At 41.7% G+C, this 23,029-nt stretch overlaps 1 protein-coding gene across 5 annotated transcripts in view; it reads right to left on the minus strand.

Moving 5' to 3' along the window:
- Positions 1-23,029, minus strand: part of ctnnd2b (catenin (cadherin-associated protein), delta 2b) — a 116,910-nt gene that overhangs the window by 49,646 nt on the left and 44,235 nt on the right. For all 5 annotated transcript variants that reach the window (XM_065276463.1, XM_065276462.1, XM_065276461.1 and 2 more), the window contains 4 exons: positions 15,852-15,886; positions 11,295-11,411; positions 2,792-2,958; positions 1,353-1,893 (listed from right to left, as the gene is read on the minus strand). In XM_065276463.1, coding sequence (XP_065132535.1) covers positions 1,353-1,893; positions 2,792-2,958; positions 11,295-11,411; positions 15,852-15,886 — 860 coding nt within the window. The remainder of the gene's footprint in view (positions 1-1,352; positions 1,894-2,791; positions 2,959-11,294; positions 11,412-15,851; positions 15,887-23,029) is intronic.

The following is a 23,029-nucleotide window of genomic DNA, read 5'->3' on the forward strand; positions in this document are numbered from 1 at the left end:
AAGGTAAGACATAGTTACAGGGCATCTGTAATATATTATGTTATTGTTTTTGTGGTGTAATGCTAATGATAGCATTTATTTTGTGGTGTAATGCTAACGATAGCATGTAGCAAAGGACCGTTTCAAAAGTTACTTTCTTATATGAATTATCTTTATTCAGAGCACGAGTGCATTAAGATTGTGAGTGTCGGGAGTGTGTTTTACAGTGTCGTGTTACAAAACATTTAGAAGTAGACTTCTGTTGAAAATAAAGTAGCACTGCAACAAAATTTTAGCACTGCTAAAATATGGTCTGTCAAACAATAACCTTACAGTACTGTAACTTTTCTTACATTTGTAAACATGCTGGTGAATCTCAATGAGCTGTCTGTGGTTGCTATGGCAACTCTGGTTGTTGTGGTCATGCTCGTACGAGTGTGCCCACCGAGTACGAGCATGAGACTGGCTGCAGTTTCTATAACGGCCACTGGTGTCAGTAACGGTTAGAAATTTCTCAACTTACGGACAGCCCCTTTAAACACTAAATTCAAGAAAATTTCAAGAAAAATTTGCTTACCACATTGGCAGATTTTTTTTGCTTGTTTTATGCACAAAATCACTTAAATTTGATATTTTTGGTCTAAAAACTAGACTTATTTTCTTGGGTCGTTTTGCTCATTAAGAAAATGCCTTTTTTTAAGGAATTTTTAGATATTTTTACTGAAAACAAGACAAAAATACTTGAAAATCATTATTTGCAGTGTAACTTTTAACTCATATTTCTTTCGCTGACAGATATTGAGTATTACATTAAAATAAAGACAAACAAATAAATTTGGCTAAGATTTGTATGTACTTAGAAGTTTAAAAAGCATCGAGAGAACTCATAACCCACGATCATTTCTTTACAAACCCATCTTACTTCCTTAAAGTGACCCTGGCATGCACATTTTGTTAACAAACTTTAAAAAAGGGTGCATAAATGCCGTTTAAAAAATCCCCATTATACAGATTAATTTATTTTAATTGTTTGTAATGCTGTATGTAAAAATTTAACTGTGTTTTGAAGGTCATGCCAATTGTTTTGTCAGTTTTAACCTTTAGAAATATGATTAAACACATGAAACTATTTCAGCAAATAAACATAAATTATTTATGTTTTGTCACAAACTGTGTTGGACTTTCTGAGTTTGAGTGTAAATATACTTGGAAAGCACTTTTAATTACAACAATAGTGTCAAATATTTTCCTGATCCATCTGTCCGATGATATCAAACAATTGCTAAGTGTGAAAAATTACCAGCCTGATCGCTTTTGTGTGCTAATTGTGACGCAGCAAAACGGAGACATTATTTCCTGCGAAGCATACTGACCTGCCAGACTGCCAGGCCTCTGGAGTGTGGCGTTGGCATACAGATCGTGAGAGATCTTGTACTGATCAGCGGAGTGAAGCATGCGCTTGGTGGGAGACAGAGTGGCGTAGCTTCCCACCGCAGCGCTTAGCTGGTGTAACGGAGATGAGCCGGAGGTGTTGCCCGGTCCCCCGGCCATGTGCAAAGGCGAAGAGGACGACCCTCCTGCTGCCATGTTGATGGGCGAGCTGGTGCTGTAGGACTTGGCCAGCCGGCTCGGAGACTGCTTGGGCGAAGAGACCCGCGCCAGAGTGGCGTAGCTGGGCATGTCGGAGGCCGAGCCCAGCCTCTGCAGTTTGGAAGGGGAGCCCAAAGCCTGCATGGAAAAGGGAGAGCTCACTCGCTGCGCTGGTAGAGTGAAGCAGGAATAGTTTATAGGGGCTGTTGGTTGATCGTCAGGCATGCGGATTGCACTGCCATGACTCTGGTCAAAGGAGTCTCGAGAATGGGCCCGGGAGGCTGTCTCTCTGGCAGCCAGCTGGGCAACACGATTAGACGTCACCTGGAGGTAAGTGACATGTAAAGAGCTAGAAGTTTAATCGACTAGGAGCTATGAGCTAAGTGATGGTGACTGAAATTATATTTTAAAGGGACGAAGGGTCTCCTTATAAAATCAATTCACATGTTTAATGGGCCATTCACACTATAGATGATAACTATAATTGTAATATAAAATATTATTAATTATCATATCAATAAATAAATAAAGACACAAGGAACGATATAGTTGAGAATCAGTTTTGGATAATTTTTTTCCAGCTGATGAACAATACACCATCGACAGCCAATCAAATCTATTTGAATCAAAAGTGCCGAAAAAAAGATGGTTTAAAGGTGCAGTGTGTACATTTTAAAAGGATCTTTTAACAGCAATGCAATATAATATAATATAACTATGTTTTCAGTGGTGTTTAAAGACCTGACAACATGAACTATATTGTTTTTATTACCTTAGAACGAGACGTTTTATCTACATAAACCACGGGTCCCCTTACATAAAAGTCGCCATTTTGTTCCATCATGTTTCTATAGTATCCCTAAATGGACAAACTGCTCTACAAAGTGCATCACTATGTTGTCTCAGACAGTGACATGTTTGTCCTGTGACGCCTCCCGTAGCTTCTCTATGTGCTTTGAAAGGGGGGGGGGTGCATTAGATGCAGCTAAAATCTACACACTGGACCTTTAAAGAAAATGGATATCTGGAAAACAATAGGTATCCATCAGTAAAGGTAAAAGATTTGAATACTGCGCCGCACTAAGCAAACTAATATGACGTTAACATTATCGTTATCACACGGTGGTGTGAACGCTAATATAGTTATCGCTAACGCTAAAGTGTGAATGGCCCTTAACACAAGGGTCAATGTCAGCATTAATACAAGTAGATGAACCCCTACCTGGTTGTAGCTATGTAAGACTCCTCCCACCTGAACACCTCGAGGAGGCTGGGAGGCGGACAGGTCGCCAAGGGCCAGGGTCTGGTTGCTATGGTAACTGACTGGATACGGAAAAGTGCCCTCTTGATTATTAAGCTGCAGAGCACTCTGAGAGAGTATGCCTGGTCCTGTGAAGGGACAAAAATGAAACTGCACGTGAGCAAATGGAAACAATTTGCAAACCTAATTGCGTTTGCAAAGCAGCGCTACATTGATATTATTGTTTTACATACAGACTGCATTTGAATTTTGCTTGGAGGATCATTTCAGCCTTACATTTAAAAATTATAGATAAAGGTTTGATTTTTTATCGGAAGACTGTTCAGCTTTTTAAAATGTATTATCACATTTGCATAATACATTGCAATTACTCTTCATGCATGCATCTACAGTTTATGTGTGCAGTTGACTGAAAACAAGCCATGTCAGAGGGATTTAAAGCCCAAGATCCACTAGTAAACCTTTAACACTGCTTTTTGATGTCTTGCAAGCACTGGTATTTAACTCTTTATCCATTCCTGGTGAAAATCAGTTTAAGCAAGCTTGCTGGTCCTATCCGGTCTTTCAGTTTTATAGCAGTTGTCAGCTCGTTCCACTAGTTCGAACCACTTTCAGTAAGACTAGCAAAGCAGCTAGGCCGGTTTAAACATTTCTCTTTATTAGGGATGTGATTCCCATCAGCCTTCATGACAATGGTTAATTGCTTTACCGTGTCATCTCTCATGCTGTTACTATCCTCCAGTCTCTCCTCTGTTTAACTTGCCTTTTAACCGCTCATTATTTCAAGCCTCACAGTGAGTAAATGGTCAGAATAGACATGCATAGTTAATAACTGCTGGAAGACTTTCATTGAGCCCACATTCAGAAAAATGAAGTCAGCGCGAACAGAAATCAAGATTTCTCTTCCTCACACGGCAGCACTATTGTCCTCAAACTGCACCGTATGGAAACATATCAGCTGTATGCATGAAGAGAGACATTTAGATGCCGTTTCATCTCTGACGGCCTGCTAAGTCAAACGTGATGGTGTTTAGTTTGCTTTAAAGCATAGCTCATTCCCGCACGAACACATTTCCTCTGGTGTCTGACAGTAGAGATAAATGTTGCATCTTCTAAAGAGATGCCAGTTTCAAGTGGTTGTACTAACTGAGCAATGAAGTATGTTTACAAGCCTCAACATGCTGTAAGGTGAAAAAAACAATACGAAATGTCTAATCGTGGCAAGATTTAATCTGATTTTAGCAAACTTCAATTATATTTTCACCTGGTTTTGTGTTAAGAAACAATAACAGATAGAGGAATGCAATAAAGGTTTGCAGTTTATAATCCCATGCCTGTATAGTACTAAAGAGTTACTAAAGCAACTGAAAATGATAACTGGGTTATTTCAGATGACCCAGTAATATCAGAAACAACCCAAGTGTGGTTATTGAAAATGGCTGTGGTTTACTACAGTGACCACTTTACCCACTATCAGATTCAAACAGGCACATTTACAGTAAGACCCGAGTGTTCATAAATGTATAATCAGACTTATGGTCCTTCTCCAGTCTCAACCCAAGCATCTCGGGCATCTTAAAAGTCCATTTGCTGTCATATAGAGTGCCTGTGCGGTGTACAATCTATGTCCAGGTGGCTGGCGGTCACTTATCTGTTTGCGAAGTGGGGTTTTATCTCCACACTACATGACCTGCATTTCAGATCAGAGCCAATAAATATTTGATCAGAGTTTTCTATATTTATACCTGACCACCTGACAACAGAGTCGAGTAAACACATACAACAGCCAGGTACTGTATCTGTTTAGTAAGATGGTTCATTAAAACCACTAAGGGTCTGAACTAATGCGATGTGTTAAACAGTTTCTTACAAATTAACCATGGTTTTAATACAAATGGCCCCACTTTATATTAAGGGTCTTCTATTATGAACTTGCAAGAGATAAAAAGCATTTAAATACATTGCAGTTATTATTCATGCATGTAGTTCAAAGTGGGTTTTGGGTTAGCGGTGGGTTAAGGTTTAGGGTCAAGAGTGTAATTACTGTAAATGCAGATACATTAAATGTGAGTATAATGTAACAACATGTATGTATGTAAACGCTTAGGTTACTCACGTAACCCCGGTTCCCTGAAATAACGGGAACGAAGCATTGCGTCAGTTTGCTGACGCTATGGGGGAAACTCCTGTTTACTCCGTGATTGAAGCCTATTGGTTAACGTCTGTAGAAAATACAGACCAATGACGTTTGAGCCCGCGCGGGGGCGTGGCACACGTCCCTATATAAGCCGGTGAAATACGTCAAGAGCTCATTATTATTCGACTGAAGCGCGCAGCCGAATAACACTCGCTGCGTAGACGTTTGTAGCACGGCCAGCGACGCAATGCTTCGTTCCCGTTATTTCAGGGAACCGGGGTTACGTGAGTAACCTAAGCGTTCCCTTTCAATACGGTTCACTTCGCATTGCGTCAGTTTGCTGACGCTATGGGGGAACGTAATCCCATCCCGCCGTGCATACACAACGGACTGAGGTGCCCTTACCGGAGAGACACTGCATGTGGCCCTAACCCAGCATATACATAGCTCTAGCGAGCGCAAGTGTAAGCACCATATATGAGACAGTAATACGCATACAGTGAAGTTTCTAAACGCACCATGATGCATATACAATAGAGCACGAGACGGCGGGTTCCCTGAGCGCGCCGCGAGCTGTGCGTGAATTATTAATAGGTAGCCATGACGGTGAGCTAGCAACGCACCGTGAAAGCATACAGAAACGCAGTCGCGTGAATCATTAAGCCGATAAGACCTGTGCTTGTAAGGCAGGGACATCCAGGCTATAAAATCTGACAAACGTAGACGGCGAGGACCAGCCGGCCGCGTTACAAATGTCAACGATAGAAATCCCCGTAGACCAAGCCCAAGATGAAGCCATACCCCTCGTGGAGTGAGCTTTTAAACCAACTGGACAATGTTCATTCAGGGAGGCGTAAGCCAAAGCAATGGCTTCGACGATCCATTTAGATAGCCTCTGTTTAGTGAGCGGCATACCTAAGGAATGTTGCGCGAAGCTTACGAACAGCTGATCTGACTTGCGGTATGAGGCAGAACGGTCCGTGTATATTCTTAACGCTCTGACGGGGCAGAGCGTGTTCGGGGTTTGTTCGCCGTCCGCCGTCGGAAGGGCGAGAAGTGAAACCACCTGAACTCTAAATGGCGTGGTCAAAACTTTAGGAATGTATCCCGCTCTCGGTCTAAGGATCACTTTGCTATCGTTAGGACCGAATTCCAGACACGACGGGTCAATTGAAAACGCGTGTAAATCGCCCACTCGTTTAACCGATGCCAACGCCAGGAGGAGAGCGGTTTTAAACGAGAGAGCGCGCAGGTCAGCCTGTTCGAGGGGCTCGAAAGGGGGACCGCGCAGCGCTTTCAGGACCGTGGACAGATCCCAAGACGGGACCGTGTTAGGTCGCGGTGGGTTTAGTCTGCGAGCGCCTCTGAGGAATTTAATGATGAGATCATGTTTTCCCACGGTGCGACCGGCGATAAGGGCGTGATTCGCCGTTATCGCCGCCACATACACTTTAAGCGTCGAGGGCGCGCGACCGCTGTCCAGCATTTCCTGCAGAAAGGAGAGAATATGCTCCACTTCACAGGTGTTTGGGTTTAAGTCTTTCGTCGTGCACCAATCAGAAAAAATAGACCACTTTTGAGCGTAAAGGCGCCTGGTAGATGGGGCCCTAGCTTCAGTTAGAGTATTTAACACTCGTCCTGAAAGGCGTGATGGTTGCCGTTCAGAGACCAAACGTGTAGATTCCATAGCTCCGGCTGTGGATGCCATATCGTCCCTCTCGCCTGAGATAGGAGGTCTTTCCTCAGCGGTACTGGCCATGGTGCTGATGTTTTCAGCTGCCATAGGTCGGGGAGCCATGGTTGATTGTGCCAAAACGGGGCGACCAGAATTATCGCGCATTTCGTCTCTCTTATCCTCTGAAGGACCTGTGGTAACAGGGCCACCGGAGGAAAAGCATACAGAAGACACGCCGGCCATGCTTGCGACAGGGCATCGTGATGTCTCGAGAAGAAGATCGGGCAATGCGCGTTCTCGTCTGATGCAAACAGATCGATCTCCGCCCGGCCGAAGACGGTCCATATTCTCTCGACCGTCTGAGGATGCAGTCTCCATTCTCCCGGCGGCGGACCGTTGCGCGAGAGAATGTCTGCACCCGTATTGTCTACACCCGGTACGTGAGTCGCTTTTAACGAACGTACGTTCGCGTGAGCCCATAATAAAAGCCGTTTCGCCAGCCTGGATAGGGAGCGAGATCTCAGCCCTCCTTGGTGGTTTATGAACGAAACCACCGTCATACTGTCCGACCGCACTAGAACGTGTTGATGTTGGAGTTTCGGTCGAAAGTGTCGTAGCGCCAAGATAACCGCCCACATCTCGAGGTGGTTGATATGTAGCTGAGACAACTGGTTGTTCCACGCACCGAAGGCGAGCTCGCCGTCGCAGTGAGCGCCCCAACCCGTCGCAGACGCATCCGTAGTCACCACTTTCCTCCTGCTCACGGAGCCGAGCTCCGTGCCCGAGAGGAAAAGGTGAGGGGATGTCCATATCGAAAGCGCTTTCACGCAGCTGTACGTGATTTTGATTAATAAGCGGCCCGACAACCAAGCACGGGGCGGAACTTTCGCTTTCAACCAAAACTGAAGCGGCCTCATGAACAGCATTCCCAACGGTATTAGTGGGGATGCTGCTGCCATCAGACCCAACATTTTTTGGAATCGTTTGAGAGGGAGATGTGAACCCGCTTTGAACGATGCCGCCTCGCGTCTGACCGTGAGCGCGCGTTCCTGTGTAAGCCATGCCCGCATCTTTAATGAGTCGAGCGTCGTGCCTAAGAACGCGATTCGCTGCGTGGGGGTGAGCAAACTCTTCTGGAGGTTGATTTTGAACCCCAAATTCTCCAAATGCTGGAGTACAACGGTCTTGTGCGCAGTAATTTCCCTCTCTGACTGTGCTAGAATAAGCCAATCGTCGAGGTAATTCAATATGCGGATGCCGCTCTGTCTGAGAGGGGCGAGAGCCGCATCCGCACATTTGGTAAATGTGCGTGGTGCCAGAGATAATCCGAAGGGCAGAACTTTGTACTGGTATGCTGTCCCGTCGAGCGCGAATCTTAGGAACGGCCTGTGACGTGGCGCTATCGGAATGTGAAAGTAAGCGTCTTTCAGATCCACTGATATGAACCAATCGCCCGGTCGAATTAACGCCATGATTCGTCTGGCTGTAAGCATTTTGAACGGCCGTTTGGCAAGAGCGCGATTCAAAACGCGTAGATCCAATATCGGTCTGAGGCCGCCGTCTTTCTTTGGAACGAGAAAATAACGACTGTAAAAGCCTGATTCGCTTTGATCCGCCGGGACCGTCTCTATCGCGTCTTTTAGTAATAAAGAACGCACCTCTTCCCTGAGGATCTGCATACGATCGTCTGGGACAGTGGTGTAGAGAACGCCGCGAAACCGGGGTGGTCTCCGGGCGAATTGGAGTGAATAACCGTGTTGGATTACGTTTAGAATCCAGCCCGGCATACCGGGGGTGGATTGCCAAACGTGAAATTTGACGGCGAGCGTCGATATGCTTATGGACGTTAAGCCGTGTGTGTGTGTTTGTGTGTACAGAGGAGGAAATTTGCTCTTTTTGTGAAAAGGTAAAAATTTGTGTTTCGCTGTTACAGCGAGGGTGTGTCCAGCGCCCGAGGGGACTGAAACACGCAGAACTTTCGAGGGCGGGCCGGCCGAAGCGGGACCAGAGCCTCTTTTCCTCCTCAGACTCTCTTCAGGGAGGCGGCGCCGGCGTCGGGTCCAGCGTAATCCGAGGACGGGGACCGCGGCGTCGAGGCGGGCCAGCCGGTCGTGCAGGACGCTGGCGCTTGACCTCCGGTTCAGCTCTCTGCTGGGGCTGAGCTGGTGCTGGCTTAGGGCGTTGAGCTGGCGGCGGTTTTGGGCGGCCGGTCTCAGACGCTGAGGCAGATCGTTTAGGTAGAAAATGCCGCATAGCCTGCGACGATTTCTGTGCCTCAGTGAAGCGCTGGGTGAACCCCTCCACAGCGGAGCCGAAGAGCCCCGACGGTGACACGGGCGAGTCAAGAAGGGCAACCCGATCCGTGTCCTTTATCTCCGTCAAGTTCAGCCACAGATGTCTCTCCAGAACAACCAGGCTGGCCATGGCTCTTCCTACAGCCTGAGTGGCGACTTTAGTGGCGCGAAGGGCCAGATCAGTCGCGCTGCGCAGGTTCTGAAAGGTCGACGGGTCCGGACCTGTCTCGTCCATGTCACGGAGGAGCTTTGCCTGGTATACCTGCAGCACCGCCATCGTATGGAGAGCGGATGCAGCGTGGCCGTCAGCGGCGTAAGATTTTGACGCCAGGGTCGATGTCAGGCGACAGGGCTTTGATGGATGGTTCAACTTCGCCCTCCATCCGCCGGCTGAAGACGGGCAGAGATGGGCGGCGACAGTTTCCTCGAGCGGCGGCATCTTGGAGTAGCCGTGTTCGTCGGCGCCGTCCACTACGGAGAGGACGTGGGAGACGGCGCTCTGAGCTCGGGTGGAGTGGGGAGCACGCCAAGATTTGGTGAGCTCCTGGTGAACCTCAGGGAAAAACGGCGCCGGCCGTTGGCGGGACGATTGACGGCGCCCGGGCTGCAGAAACCACTCGTCCAACCGGCTGAGTTGAGGCTCTGACGGCGGCGACCACTTGATGTTGAGCTCCGCCGTAGCTTGCGTCAAGATGCGGATGAGCTCAGAGTCGTGAGGACGCGACTCGGTAGGTTCATCAGCGGCGGCTGCGTGGGCGTCGTCATCCGAAGCCGCCCAATCCTCTAACTCCTCAGAGGATGACATCACTTCCAAGTTGTCACCGGACCCAAAGGAAACCATGCCGCTAGCACTCGGCAGGGGGCGCAGGTCTTCATGGGCGAAGGTGACAGGGTGACGGCGGGGAGACAGAGCACGCGGGGGATGAGCCGGCGTGGACTCGGTCTCAGGGCGTCTTCCAGCTTCACGGCTCCGCTGCTGTTTAGGCGGGAGAGCACGGGAAGCCTTCCGTTTAAAGATCTCGAGGCGGGAGCGCAGCACCGCGATAGGAAGGAGCTCGCAGTGGGCGCAGCCCGCCTCGGCGAGTACGGCCTCGGCGTGGGCAGGACCCAGACAGATGACGCACTCCTTGTGGAAATCCTCCACAGGCAAAGGGGCTCGGCAGGAGCCGCAATGCCGAAGCGACATTATCTCAACGCGCTTCTGCTCTTTTAGATACTCTCTTTTAGGCTCACCGGAAAGCGGCAGGGGAACACGCTGGTGTGTTGTAGTCCGCTGCAGTGCTTGGATCGACGGCGAGTAAGGGCTTCTTCTTCGGAGCAGCGAGAAGGTTCGCGCTGAAGGAGAAAAGTAATGAGCTCTTGACGTATTTCACCGGCTTATATAGGGACGTGTGCCACGCCCCCGCGCGGGCTCAAACGTCATTGGTCTGTATTTTCTACAGACGTTAACCAATAGGCTTCAATCACGGAGTAAACAGGAGTTTCCCCCATAGCGTCAGCAAACTGACGCAATGCGAAGTGAACCGTATTGAAAGGGAACAATCATTTCAGCATATTTGCATATAAGTACATAATAGTTAATGAAACCTTACATAAGTTGTGAGTCTGTGACCAACCATGTTAATTACTATAATAAAACCGTGACCAATTTGCAAGGATCTGCTGTGCGTGTACTGTTAAATGTAATGTTGTAGTTTAAAACTACACCACTGGTGATTTTGCTATGTTCTTGTGTACGTATGTGAAAAGTAAACATGCAGTTACTTTTGTTCATTTGGATGTTTTAAGATTAGGTTACCCTGTACCTCAACTTCTTTTTAGTGTTAAGAAGAAAGCAAAATAACAAAAGCTACGTGACGTTTCTGAACTCCTATTGGAATCATTCGCTACAAATCACTTCATATGCAGTAAAGTAAGTCTGGATATTTAAGCATTACAAATATGCACATGATTACGTTTAATGAACATTATTTGAACCTTAAAACTAAAACAGACAAAAATTGGGTTAAGACATAACCCAGGTTCAAGCATTAAACATACATGATTAGGCAGGTAGTGTTTGCTCATGAATGTGAGGACAAACAAAGCCGGTGTGGGCCAACTCTTCAGCTAAAAGAATGGAGGAGCACCTGCAAGCTCATATTATGGACTGTTACACATTCAATTCTGAGTAAAAACACTCACAATGATTACAGTCAATCATTTTAGCGTTAGATCAAGACTCCTGAAACAAGGATTCATTTGTTCTCAATTGTCTGTGAAATCTTATTTGCAAATGAGGGAGCATTTAACATTCTGCGTCAAGAGTCAACAATAAACATAGTATATACGCTAAAGCTTTTAAAAGATTGTCCTTACTTTCGCCCGCGGTGAATTCCTGTGAATCCAGAATACCGGATTCCTGAAGAGACCGGATGCAGGAATCCACAAGTTCAAGACCTGTAGTGAGCTCCTCCTCTATGTCCTTTTGTCCATCTATGAGGAAAGGCACGAGATAAGAAATAGGGAAGTCTATCTAGCAGATATCTGTCACAAACAATAAGATTTGACTTTTGTGCTAGTTTTGTTTCTTTTGATTTCTATGAGCTGAATTTTGTGTCAAAATGATTTAATCAAACATATGAAACGGGTCTTTCATTCACCTAGGTTGATCCCGCCCACTGAGACGCTTGTAACTTGCATCCAAAACGTTTTGACTCAAAAGCAAAGATTTTTGATCCGCAAACAAAAACAGCTTAGCAGAGAGCAAAATGTAGGGACATGCGATGAAACTACTCAAATAAAAACTCGTATTGCAAAGAATTTGGTTAACAATTACTGTATTTTGTAATTAAGATAATTTTAAGATAACTTTTTTTATATGTGATTTTCTATTTTTTACAACAATTTAATTTTTTTGCTCTCAAATACTGTATGTTTGATTAAATAATTTTGACACAAAATTCAGCCCCTAGATTTCCCTGTTGACGCACATACTAATAAAAATAAATACAGTTGTGTTCAAAAAACAGCAGTGTACTTATAAAAGTGAATAACGTGCAAAAATGTGTGTATATCCTTATTTCAAATGTATTGAAAACATTACATATTCAAAGCATTAACAAAATTATCAAGTCTGTCTTGTTGTTTTAACGGAAGGTGAAGAGAAACAAATATTAAGCTGTTTAAAAAAATAGCAGTGCAAACATTTTTCACTGTAGGCACTTAAAACTGAAGAAATTTCTTAAGATTTAACTTTACTTTAAACTACCGAATTAATAATATTTAGTTGCATAACCATTGTTGTCGATAACTGCTGCACATCGGTGTCAAAAGTCAACCAACTTCTGCCACCTAGAAAAAGATATTTCAGCTTTTATTCAATTTTTAGTTTTGCTTCAGAAACTGAATTTTTAATGTCACCCCTGAAGTTTTCAATAGGGTAGAGATCAGGTGATTGAGCTGGCCACTCCATAACCTCAATACTTTTTTTTGGAATCAAGATTTTGCTCTCCTGGTTGTGTGAAAGCTCTCTTGGTTGCTTCTTGTCGAAACACACATTTTAGAGGCATTTCCTCTTCTGCAAAGGGTAACATAATCTCTCAAGTATTCTGATGTATTTAAACTGATCCATATTCCCTTGTATACGATAAATAGGCCCAATACGGTAGTATGAAAAACACCACTTTTGCAAGACCATGTTTAACTGTCTTTACACTGTACTGTTGCTTGAATTCAGTACCCGGGGGTCGCCTGACGTTCTGTTGATAACCACTAGACCCCAAAAGAACAATTTTACTCTCATCAGGCCACAAAATTTTACGCCATTTTTCTTTGGTCCAGTTGATATGATTCTGCACATTCTTTTTTTCATCAATACTGCTATACCGGGGCTTCTTGAAAACAGCTAAGCTTCAATCAGACGTCTTCTGACAGTCACAGTACTTACAGATCATTTTAGATCATCTTTGATTTTTCTAGAGGTGATGAAAGGCTGAATCTTTGCCATCTGATTATTCATCTGTTTTAACAGTAGTTGCTTGTTTTTTTCCACGTTTCAGCTTTTTGTTGCCAATTTAAAGTGCACCTATTTCATTGCTTAAAAAAAAACATTATTTTGTGTATTTGGTATAATACAATGTGTTTGCGTGGTGTATGGTTCAAAAACATACCGTACACAGGGCTCGAAATTGCGACTGTTTTGGTTGCATATGCGACCGAAATTTAATCTGTGCGACCTTAAAATATATTTGGGAGCATTTTTGCGACTGCCCATTTTGTTGTGGTGTGACTTGATTTAGATCGTGTATGCCTGTGTGCTGTTCCAGGTTCAGTGTTTTCTCCAAAGTTACATAACCAAATTTCACCATTAAGTTCTTTTAATGAAGACCGCAGATTGGCTAATATGAATGTCAATCATTCCTTGTTGCCGTGCTACATTGGTACGCAAAGTGCGAAAATGTGAAAAAAAATGAACCGCGAGCATGATAAGAACGAGCCGACTACAGCCAATGTTACTACTGTATTAATTCATAACTGCGGTTCGGATTTAAATGCAAGTTCACCACTGAAACCTTGGCTCGATGTTACTGTGTTTACTGTAAATCCAGTGAAACAGAGGTTGCAGATAAAACGCCGTTGGTGGCAGAATCCACACATTTTAACCGCGAGACCTTTCTTAAACATGGCGAAAGTGCCAAAAACACGAGAAGTGTTGTGACAAATGTGTTCATTATTGATGGAGACACCGACCTGTGAAAGAGTGTTTGATAGTGTATGTGCGCATCCTGCTTGAGGGTCATCCGACAAACATCCTTGTATTCCATGTTGAGGTGGAACTCGACAATGCTAATGTTGTGTTTTTGTTGTACTTTTAAAAACATTGCCTATTTAGTAGTAATAGCATCCTGGTAATGCAGTTATCAATACAAATATATATTAGCCTTCTATATTAAGGTCACTTTTGTAATGTTACAATTAATCAGTGTTTTACGTGTTTACTAGATTTTCTTTTGTAATCTTAATCATGTTACCTGTACTTGTTAAATTGTTATTGCGGCTATACTATTTAAACAGCATTTGGGTATTATTTTAGGAATCTATGCTGCAAAAAAGACCAAATTTAAAATCCTTAATAGGATGTGTAAAGCCAAGTTGTGGTGTTTAATTTTTAATAAAATAAATCTATTAACTTATCCATTGTAGTTGTGGTGCTTCATAATTTTGGGATGAGTGCGCCTACATTTTTGCTGGTGCTCCTAACTCTTCAAAGTTGGGAGCACCAGTGCTTCCAAATTGAAAAGTTAATTTTGAGTCCTGGTACATTTTTGTAGCTCCAGATAAACTCTCTTCCTGAAACACAATGATTTTGTACAAAACTCATCGATTTGAAAAGCTCTGTGTGCCTGATGGGCCAGCTAATCTGTAGGTTATGATTGGTCTGAATACCTCTGACGTCAGCCGGAAATGTGATGCTCCTTATCATGTTTGAAAGATTCATTCCTAATGCAATGCTAACAGGAGTTTATTTATATGCTGTAAGTCCGAAGCTAGAGGAATAATGATAATGTCGGTCTTTTCTACATCACCAATCCCAGGAAGTAAACTGTTGCCTACAATCCGTGTGTTTGTTGTAGTCCAAGAAAAGAGATCTACATTGGAGACGATAACTCGCGTCATCGTTTACTTTGGGGATGTACCTTCTGCATTAGTACTAATACACACACACCAAAGGAAATGTAAAATTGTGAATCAGATAATTGGTGCTCTTTGAAGCATTTCAAATCATTTTATCTGAGCATGTTAAACTTTCTTTATATTTTTACCCCTCTCAAATTAACTTTTTAATCAAACTGCATTGTTCCTCTGAGCAATGATGGAATGGTCCAATTTACTTCGAAATTCAGCAGCAGATATATTTATAACTATCGGTGAAACATTTGCTTTCCTTCGTTCTTAATGAAGGAAAAAATGAGCTCTTTTTTTACATAATGAACTAATTTTTTTATTTAACTTCACACTGCTATTAATTTGATCACGCCATTTTCAATAAATGAGTAATTACTCAAAACAAGTAGTGTGGATATCATTACCAATGGGTCTATTGTTTTTCTATTACCCTATTACATCTGTAAATAAGTCATTTCCAATGCACAAATATTACTGCTTCTAATAACAGTAGTTTATCAGGTTAGTGATGTTGCACTGCTATTGTTTTAAACACAACTGTATATCTTGAATCCAGTGTAATTCACTTTGGATATAGTCATCTGCCAAATCCATAAGGTAAATGGTTTTAATTTAGCTAAATAAGTGTGTTTTCTCACGCGTCTATCGTTTCGCTTTTATGGAAACATATTATCCCACTAGGGTCGTTTGAAATACTTTTATGATGCATGTGATGGAGAACATTTTCATTTTTGGGTGAACATAGTAGGTAAATAAAACATTACCACCATTTTTCTCAAGTAAAAAAAAGCTAGCTACAAATTTCATAACAGATGAAACTAAACTACAACCTTAACGGTTTCCTACTACTATGAAATATACTAAACAGTGTTTCATTTGAAGTAACTTTCCACATTAAATGACAAATGATGCTTAATGTGGCTTTGTGTAGATGCTTTATCATGAGACCGATATTTTAAAGGGTGCGGCATGAGCGTGAGCTCTCATGAATGATTTATACGCCGCACAATTCCTGCTCTTCAATCTTAGTCTCTCCTGTGTGTTTTATGATGTAGAAGTCAGGGGGTGTCGTTTCACAATCAATGCAGTCAAAAGTCAACATGTTTCACCGTGACATGCATGGCTGGCTGGATAATGAAAACCATCAAAACACAGCAGAAGATGCTTTACGTACAACATTCACCTCTTAACATTTATGAAGTTTAATGGAGTTAAGGACAAGAAGACAAATTTAGAATGGGAAATTACCTTGGTTGTTCCAGCGAAACTTCTCATCTGCAGAACTGTTTGATAAAAGAGAGAAAAAGCATAGATGTGATGCATTGCAAACACAACTTATAGCAGAAGAGCATCATCACCTAGCACTCAAAACACCAATTTATTAAACGTTTCATTGTAGATCTCACTATGGTGTAGTATACACCAAGAGTTTACCCATCCAGTTAATAAAGCTGTTTTTGCACTCACACAACGCAACACATAGATCAATGAAGCATCATCTTCATTTTGCAAAACACAAACAGTGGTGATGATGGTTATGGATTAGGTGGAAATGATCACTAGGGTTCAATCAATGACTAGGGTTGCCAGCACATGGTAAATACCACCTTGTCCTACCCATAATGCTATCAGAGGGCTAAACGCTCACCCATTGTCCTTGGAGTCTACAGCCGCGTCTAAATCACTCTATTGATTTTCTTCCGGCGAGTATGTAAGGATTCATTTTGTGAAACTGTCTGGGTTCGTGCAGGGGAGGGGGTGACGAATCGCAGCAGAAAACAAAACGCCACATGTTAATAGGGCCGTGGCGTTGTCTTCCTAAAACCCATTCATCAATGATTTTACTGCGAACAATGCCTTGTCAGAGACAGGCTTCATGTGAGTGAGCAACAGAGATGAGCCATGAGGCTTTTTTACCCAACCAACACCTCCCCATCCCCCCTTAATGAGTAAGTCAACCTGCTTTCAAACAACCATTAATAGCTCATCCTAATAGCTTCCAATAAAAGACAATAAGTGGTAAGATATTTCAGGTAATTACAGCCTAGAACAAATAAATATTGTGTCTAAATAAATATTGTGTCTAAATAAATATTGTGTCTGATTGTTTTATCTCTTTTTCTAAAACAGGGTTAGTTCATCCAAAAAAAAAATGATAACTCTACACACCCGTGACAGGTTTTTTAAGTGTTCTGAAAGCATGCAAAAAAATACAACAGTTCGACGGCACACATTTGAAAAAAGGAAAATAAAAAAACAACAACGGAGTTATTTTAAAAGCCTCTTTGTTTGGGAACTACTTTCTTCCGCCACGGATTTGAGGGCGGCCAGAATGACAGGTAACACTTTCGGCTGCTTTGAATCTCATAATAACTCAATGGACGGAGTAGCCATTTCTTTATATTACCGTTTCTTGGTCACAAAGTGTAGTTTTAAGATTAGTTCAGTCGAGAATGTATATGTATTATATTTAAATCTGCAGTCGATTAGTAAAGATAGCGCCTGTTTGAACGTTTGCTTAGTGAGATTCGGTACGTAAGAGAACCAGAGCATGAGCGGACGTCAGTGTTCACTGACTGAGGCTTTTAAAATAACTCTATTGTTGTTTTCTAGTTTTCCTTTTCAAACGTGTGCCGTCAAACTGTTGTATAAAAGCAATACCGCTCTCTGAGTCGTGTGATATAGCTCTATACCATCACGGCTGCAATTAGGCCGGAGGCCTATATAGAGCTACAGTATATCACACTCCTACTCGAGCGATATTGCATATATATATATATATATATATATATATGGATGTAACGTATTATACATTTCGTGGTATTGCGGTATGAAATTTCTATTGCATCCCATTTCTATTGCAAAAAAACCCAACAACAACACTTCTGTTAAAAAATTCAGCATTTTGGCCCCAAAGAACAAAGACAGCCATCAACGTTTTGCACAGCATTTTGCAGGTAAGTACAATGAAAAACTTATTTTTAATCAACTAACCCTTTAAACTGAGATACCTGTATGCTTATTTATTTATTTATGCCAGCATTTATGGAAATATTCATAGCGAGAACTGGTTAATCTTCACAGGTGGGTAAAAGATAATTTGGGGCATCTCCAATTCACCTAACCTGTATGTCTTTGGACTTTGTGGGAAAACTGGAGTACCTGGTGTAAACCCACCCTGACACAGGGAGATCATGCAAACCCAACACACAAAGAACTACCCACTGAGCCACTGCACTGCCCACATGAATATGAGTATGCAAAAATGAACCATAAAATAAATTGCTTAAATCTAATTGATCCTACTGCCTGGAAATTGTGCTTCAGTTTCCAGGATAGTATTAGACTGACAACTGTGATATCGCTCTAGAGGAGGCATGACTAGATAACATCACGCTGATAGCACAGAAAGAGTCTGTCTTCATAAGGATCATTAAAGCATTTTAGGATGAAGAAATTTTTTCTCTTCCAAGATAATTAAGTTGAAAATAATGACATGACAGATGAGGCAATCACGGCTGTGGGTCATTGTGTGGTCAGTACTTAATCACTGTTCTTAATGTGCTCCATTTCCATATTGACTCAACATATTAGCTGAAACACTTGCAGCAATGTGATTTAAAACATTGCAATTAGAGCTCTGATGTCAAATGATCGTTACCTCCATTCTGGCTAAAAGACATTTGCAATTTTTTTTTGGTTTATAAACAAAATGAAGTATGAAACTAAATGTTGCTGAAGCCACAACAGTTTATTTAGTATTTACAAAAAAATGTATTTGTACATGCTGGCATCACCTCTTCATAGGTTCTTCACTGTGATTATACCTGGTATTAAGATGCATTTTGGTCATTCGGATCACAAGTGGATGACGCTAAGTGTAAACAGGGTGTTAAAGGTTTTGAGCTTGTCCACTTTCAAACCCAATTAGAGGTAGTCGAAAACACATTCAACCGAATTGCTTAGACGCAAGTGGTCGAGTGTGTACAAGCAGCCAACTAAGACCTCCTAGTCTCCAACTATTGATCTAATGTAATGTACTGAGCACAAAGTTTATCATGACTATGACTGATATAACTTAAGCGGCTGCTCTCTGCATCTTGAGTGTTTGAAAGTTGCGTGAGCTTATTTCATCAATTGCTCTGAAATATCAGAGAATATATGTGCAGCACTTTTCTTTCTAACAACACAAGCAGCAGACTTTGACATAATATTAGTTTGCGTCAATTTAAACCCGTCATTTCTCACACTCACGTTTAAACGAATTCAGATGGACTTTCCCACAGACCACCCTCTCAGCAATCAAGACAGAAGTGGTCGAAAGTGGGAAAAAAGAGACTAAAGATTAAAATATCAGATTAAACCGAGGGGCAATCTTCAGATCTCTTTTGTGAAGCCAATATGGAAGTGATGTAAACTGCAATTCATCGACTGGCCTCTAGAGACTGGCTCCAAAAGGGAGTCAATTCCCATAGACCCCCATGTTAAAATGGTCATCTTTAGAGCAGAAAAAATATGGTTACAAACAAAAATTGTTTTGGTCTATATAGCTAATTTTACCCATCATCACAACTGTGAGGGGGGGGGATTTTGTAACTCATCCGTTTGAATTATATTAAGCCTTAAAGTTCATCATAGTTAATGGCGTGGATACTTATGGTTGAACAGCCACTGCTGTCACTACAGATGAGCTAGGTGGGCGTGGTTTCAGCAACCAGCCACCTCAGCTTCACCCATGTCCCACCTCTTTACCAATTTTCTAATGGCCGCAAGTGATGCGCCATGACGTGCGGCCAAGATGGCGATGGCAGACAGACACCGCCTACTATTGGCTTCAAAAACAATCTTCAGAAACCTAGGGGTGACATCACTGAGACTACGTCCATCTATTTTTACAGTCTATGGTGTAAACGTAAATGTGTCTCACTTGTCCACTTGTGATCCGACCAAATATATTGCATATTAATACCTGGTGTAAATGTTTAGCCCCTAGGTAATTTGTAAGGTATTTGCAGTAAAATATCCAAAAACCACTAGGCCAGTTTTATATATTTTGTTCAGCTGATTACTTACAATTTCTCTAATGTTTTCAACTACTTATAAATCGTAAGAAAATTGCCATTCTAAACAGTGACACGGGGCCGTGCAAGTCTCCTGTCAATGGCGTTAACTCTTTCACCGCCAGCGTTTAAAAAAAAAAAGTTGCCAGCCAGCGCCAGCGTTTTTCATGATTTTCACCAAAGTTTAATGCCTTCCAGAAAATGTTCTTCTTTAAATATATAAACATACAATATAACAAATGAAAGAACAGACCCTCTGCTTTCAAACAAAAAAAAAAAACGTTTCATCCTACCTTCAGTGGTTCTTTTGTAATCAGCTTTTGAATATGGGTAGGTTTCTGCAAAAACACCACATTTTGAGCTAAAAGCAGAGATAATTCCATTTTTTTGACGGACTTTTCATAGAGATCCCATTCAGAGCGATCTTTAAAACAGATACGGGCATGCAGCCGCTTGCCATAGGGCAATACTTCCGGGTTTAAAAAGTTGCGGAAGGGTCCACCTAGTGGATAATAGCGGTATTGCGGAAAGACGGAAAATCTCGTCATTGGCGGGGAAGTGTTTTCTCTTAATTGACGAGATATCTCGTCAATGGCGGTGAAAGAGTTAATATCCACATTAACCTTTTTTACCGCCTTTACTGACGTGTAACATCTATGACTAAGAATTTAGTTGTGAAAATTAAATGAAACCTTACATAATGAAATAAAACGATGTCATCAAACACAACATTTGTAAAAGTAGATTACTTTACCTCATCTGTTAACATGATTTCTCATTCCCATCTGATTGATGGCGGGTTGGTCTTGTATTTCTGGTGGTCTTATATGGTGGTCTTATATTTAAATTTTTTTAATCTGGTAAAACTAACTCTCTGGTAAAACTGATAAATGAATGAGTGCAGCATGAACTTGTTGCACTTACATTTTTTAAGTTTAATCAACTTGAATTTACAATTAATTTAAACCTTCTTGACTAGTGAGGAGTTGCTATAAATTATCAAATAAAGTTATAGCTTAAGTTATTTCAACTTATTTCAAGTAATTTTTTTAGTGTAGTTATTGTGTCAGAAAACACTGTGATCCATTGATTTTGAAAAAGGATTAAAACACATCTGCGAGTTTGTGGATGTCATAAAATCCAGATACGAAACATTCTAAAAGAGGGATCTTTTGACCAATAAGAAGGACAGAGGGGTGGGTCCAGTTCAAAAATGCAATTCTCCGTATTCACACGTGACATATTTAAGGGTTAATAAGGACTTTGTCCACACACAAGCTTAAACATTCTTATTAAGTGTAAAGTTACATTTTTGTTCAATTTTATTTTAATTTGGGTTGTGGAACCTGCATTGCAAAACCGACCCAGCTAGACTTCAGTATACAAAGAGGTTTTTGTATATGTTTATCCCTGTATTGTCACCGAAGAAAGAAGGCAGAGACTTTGGTGCAAAAGAGTGAAAGTGTGCTATGAAAGCCAGAACAAAGCTAAGAGAGGCTTTTGTTCACATTGCTACCGTATGTGAAAAGAATAAGAGAGGGAGGGAGAAAGAAGGACCGGCCCTAAACTGCAGGGGGTCAATGAGTCGGTCTCAATTGAGAGACAGAAAGACAGACACATGCCAAAATTAAATTTATAAACTGTCTGCTTTTTTAGGCTAAACATATCCAATAGCTTAAACATAACCTGTCTTCATAAAAGACCTCTACCTAATATGTCATCAAACTAACTTGCATGTTCTGGATGGAGGGGGTGTGGCTAACTGCTTATACTTTCCCACGTTTTAATGAAGGGTCACCGATGCGCTGTGGCGTGTAGGCCAGATGACAGAGCATGTGAAACTGTGTCATGCGATTGCATTAATGAGTGCAGAACAGCAGCACTTGCCCGTAAATAGCCAGGCCACCCATCATTAAACTCTAGATAAGTGAGACTAAAAAAGTCCCGGTTAGTCCTGCTGCATATGAGATTTCTTACATGGAAAGCTCTTTATCATTACAATTTTAGCTATCTAGATAGATATAATCTTTTTTGATCAGTTTACTCATTTGGAGTCTAAGATGAACCCCAAAAATTAATAGAAACCATCACAAAAAATTGAATAAATTATATGAATACCAATAAATCACAATATTCCTTTTTGTAGTGTTTTTTGGGCATTACTCCAGCAGGATTGAATAGTCCCACCCATAGAACTCAAAAGACTCCTTTTCTGCCCATTTATCTCATAGCTTGCTGAGAGAAACAATTGAGATATTAAAGAGATCTCATTTTTGACACACCATTCCTCTGGGAAGGCATGGTTGCTTTATAGCCACCGAAAAGCAGAAGATCTTATGTGGGCTTTTGTGCTCTTCACTGAATGACATATGATACACTGCAAATCAAGAGAGATCTAACACAGTCCTCAGAGAGAAATACATTTCAATCCCGGTGCGAGTGAGCGTCCCGTAACAAGAGAAGCTCTTAAAGTGCTGAATCATGGCTGTCTTTTTAACAGCAGATCTGTGTCATTTGATTTAAAGGCAATAATTGGTGTGACACAGATGCTCTCCAGCTGGTATTTGATGGCAAATGCTCTTTTTTTAGTTTAATGAATGGCATAAAGGTAAAATACTCTTACTTCGAATCACGGCAACATAAACACGAGTCCCCAGACACCTCTGCAGCCCAGACTTACACCACATGGCTCGTCTGGGAACTCCCTTATAAAAGTAATCATTGTTTACCTACAGTAACATAAACCGCTATCACGGTGCTTCCTTACACCATGATCCAGTATATTACAAACGTCATTGGTTTGATTTCCAGGAAAAACACATTATTAATAGAAGTATACCTTAAATACTAAGGTGTATCTCAGTAAGCACATACAGTACTAATAAAATGTATAAGTCACCTAGTAAAGGTTGTAATTGAAATACAGTTGAATGTCCATAGCAATAGAAGTTATAGTTACTAAATGTGCTTAGATCACTTATTTAATAACGAATAACATCTATATATTTTTACATCTACAGCAATAAAAATACAACCCTGATTTTACAGCACTTGTGGCTACAAAACCTTACAGCGAAAGCATTTATCTAATACTGTAAATCACATTATGGAAACTATGCAACAATAATATTATTCATCAATTTTCATAAAGGTAAATACAGTGCTTTTAGTGTTTCAATGGGAGACTGATTGTGTAAACGATGAACCAAGTCACATCCTCGGGGCTAATGCTGCAGCATAAAGACGAACAGTGCACCCGGCGCGCCTTCACGAGGCTAAGACAACAGCAGTTAGCATAAGCAATTACAGAATCAATCGCACATTTCCTCTAACAAGCGTACTTTCTAAAAGGATGAAATGTTATTT

Source organism: Paramisgurnus dabryanus, chromosome 6, assembly GCF_030506205.2.
Source record: "Paramisgurnus dabryanus chromosome 6, PD_genome_1.1, whole genome shotgun sequence".
Classification (NCBI taxonomy): Eukaryota; Metazoa; Chordata; class Actinopteri; order Cypriniformes; family Cobitidae; genus Paramisgurnus; species Paramisgurnus dabryanus.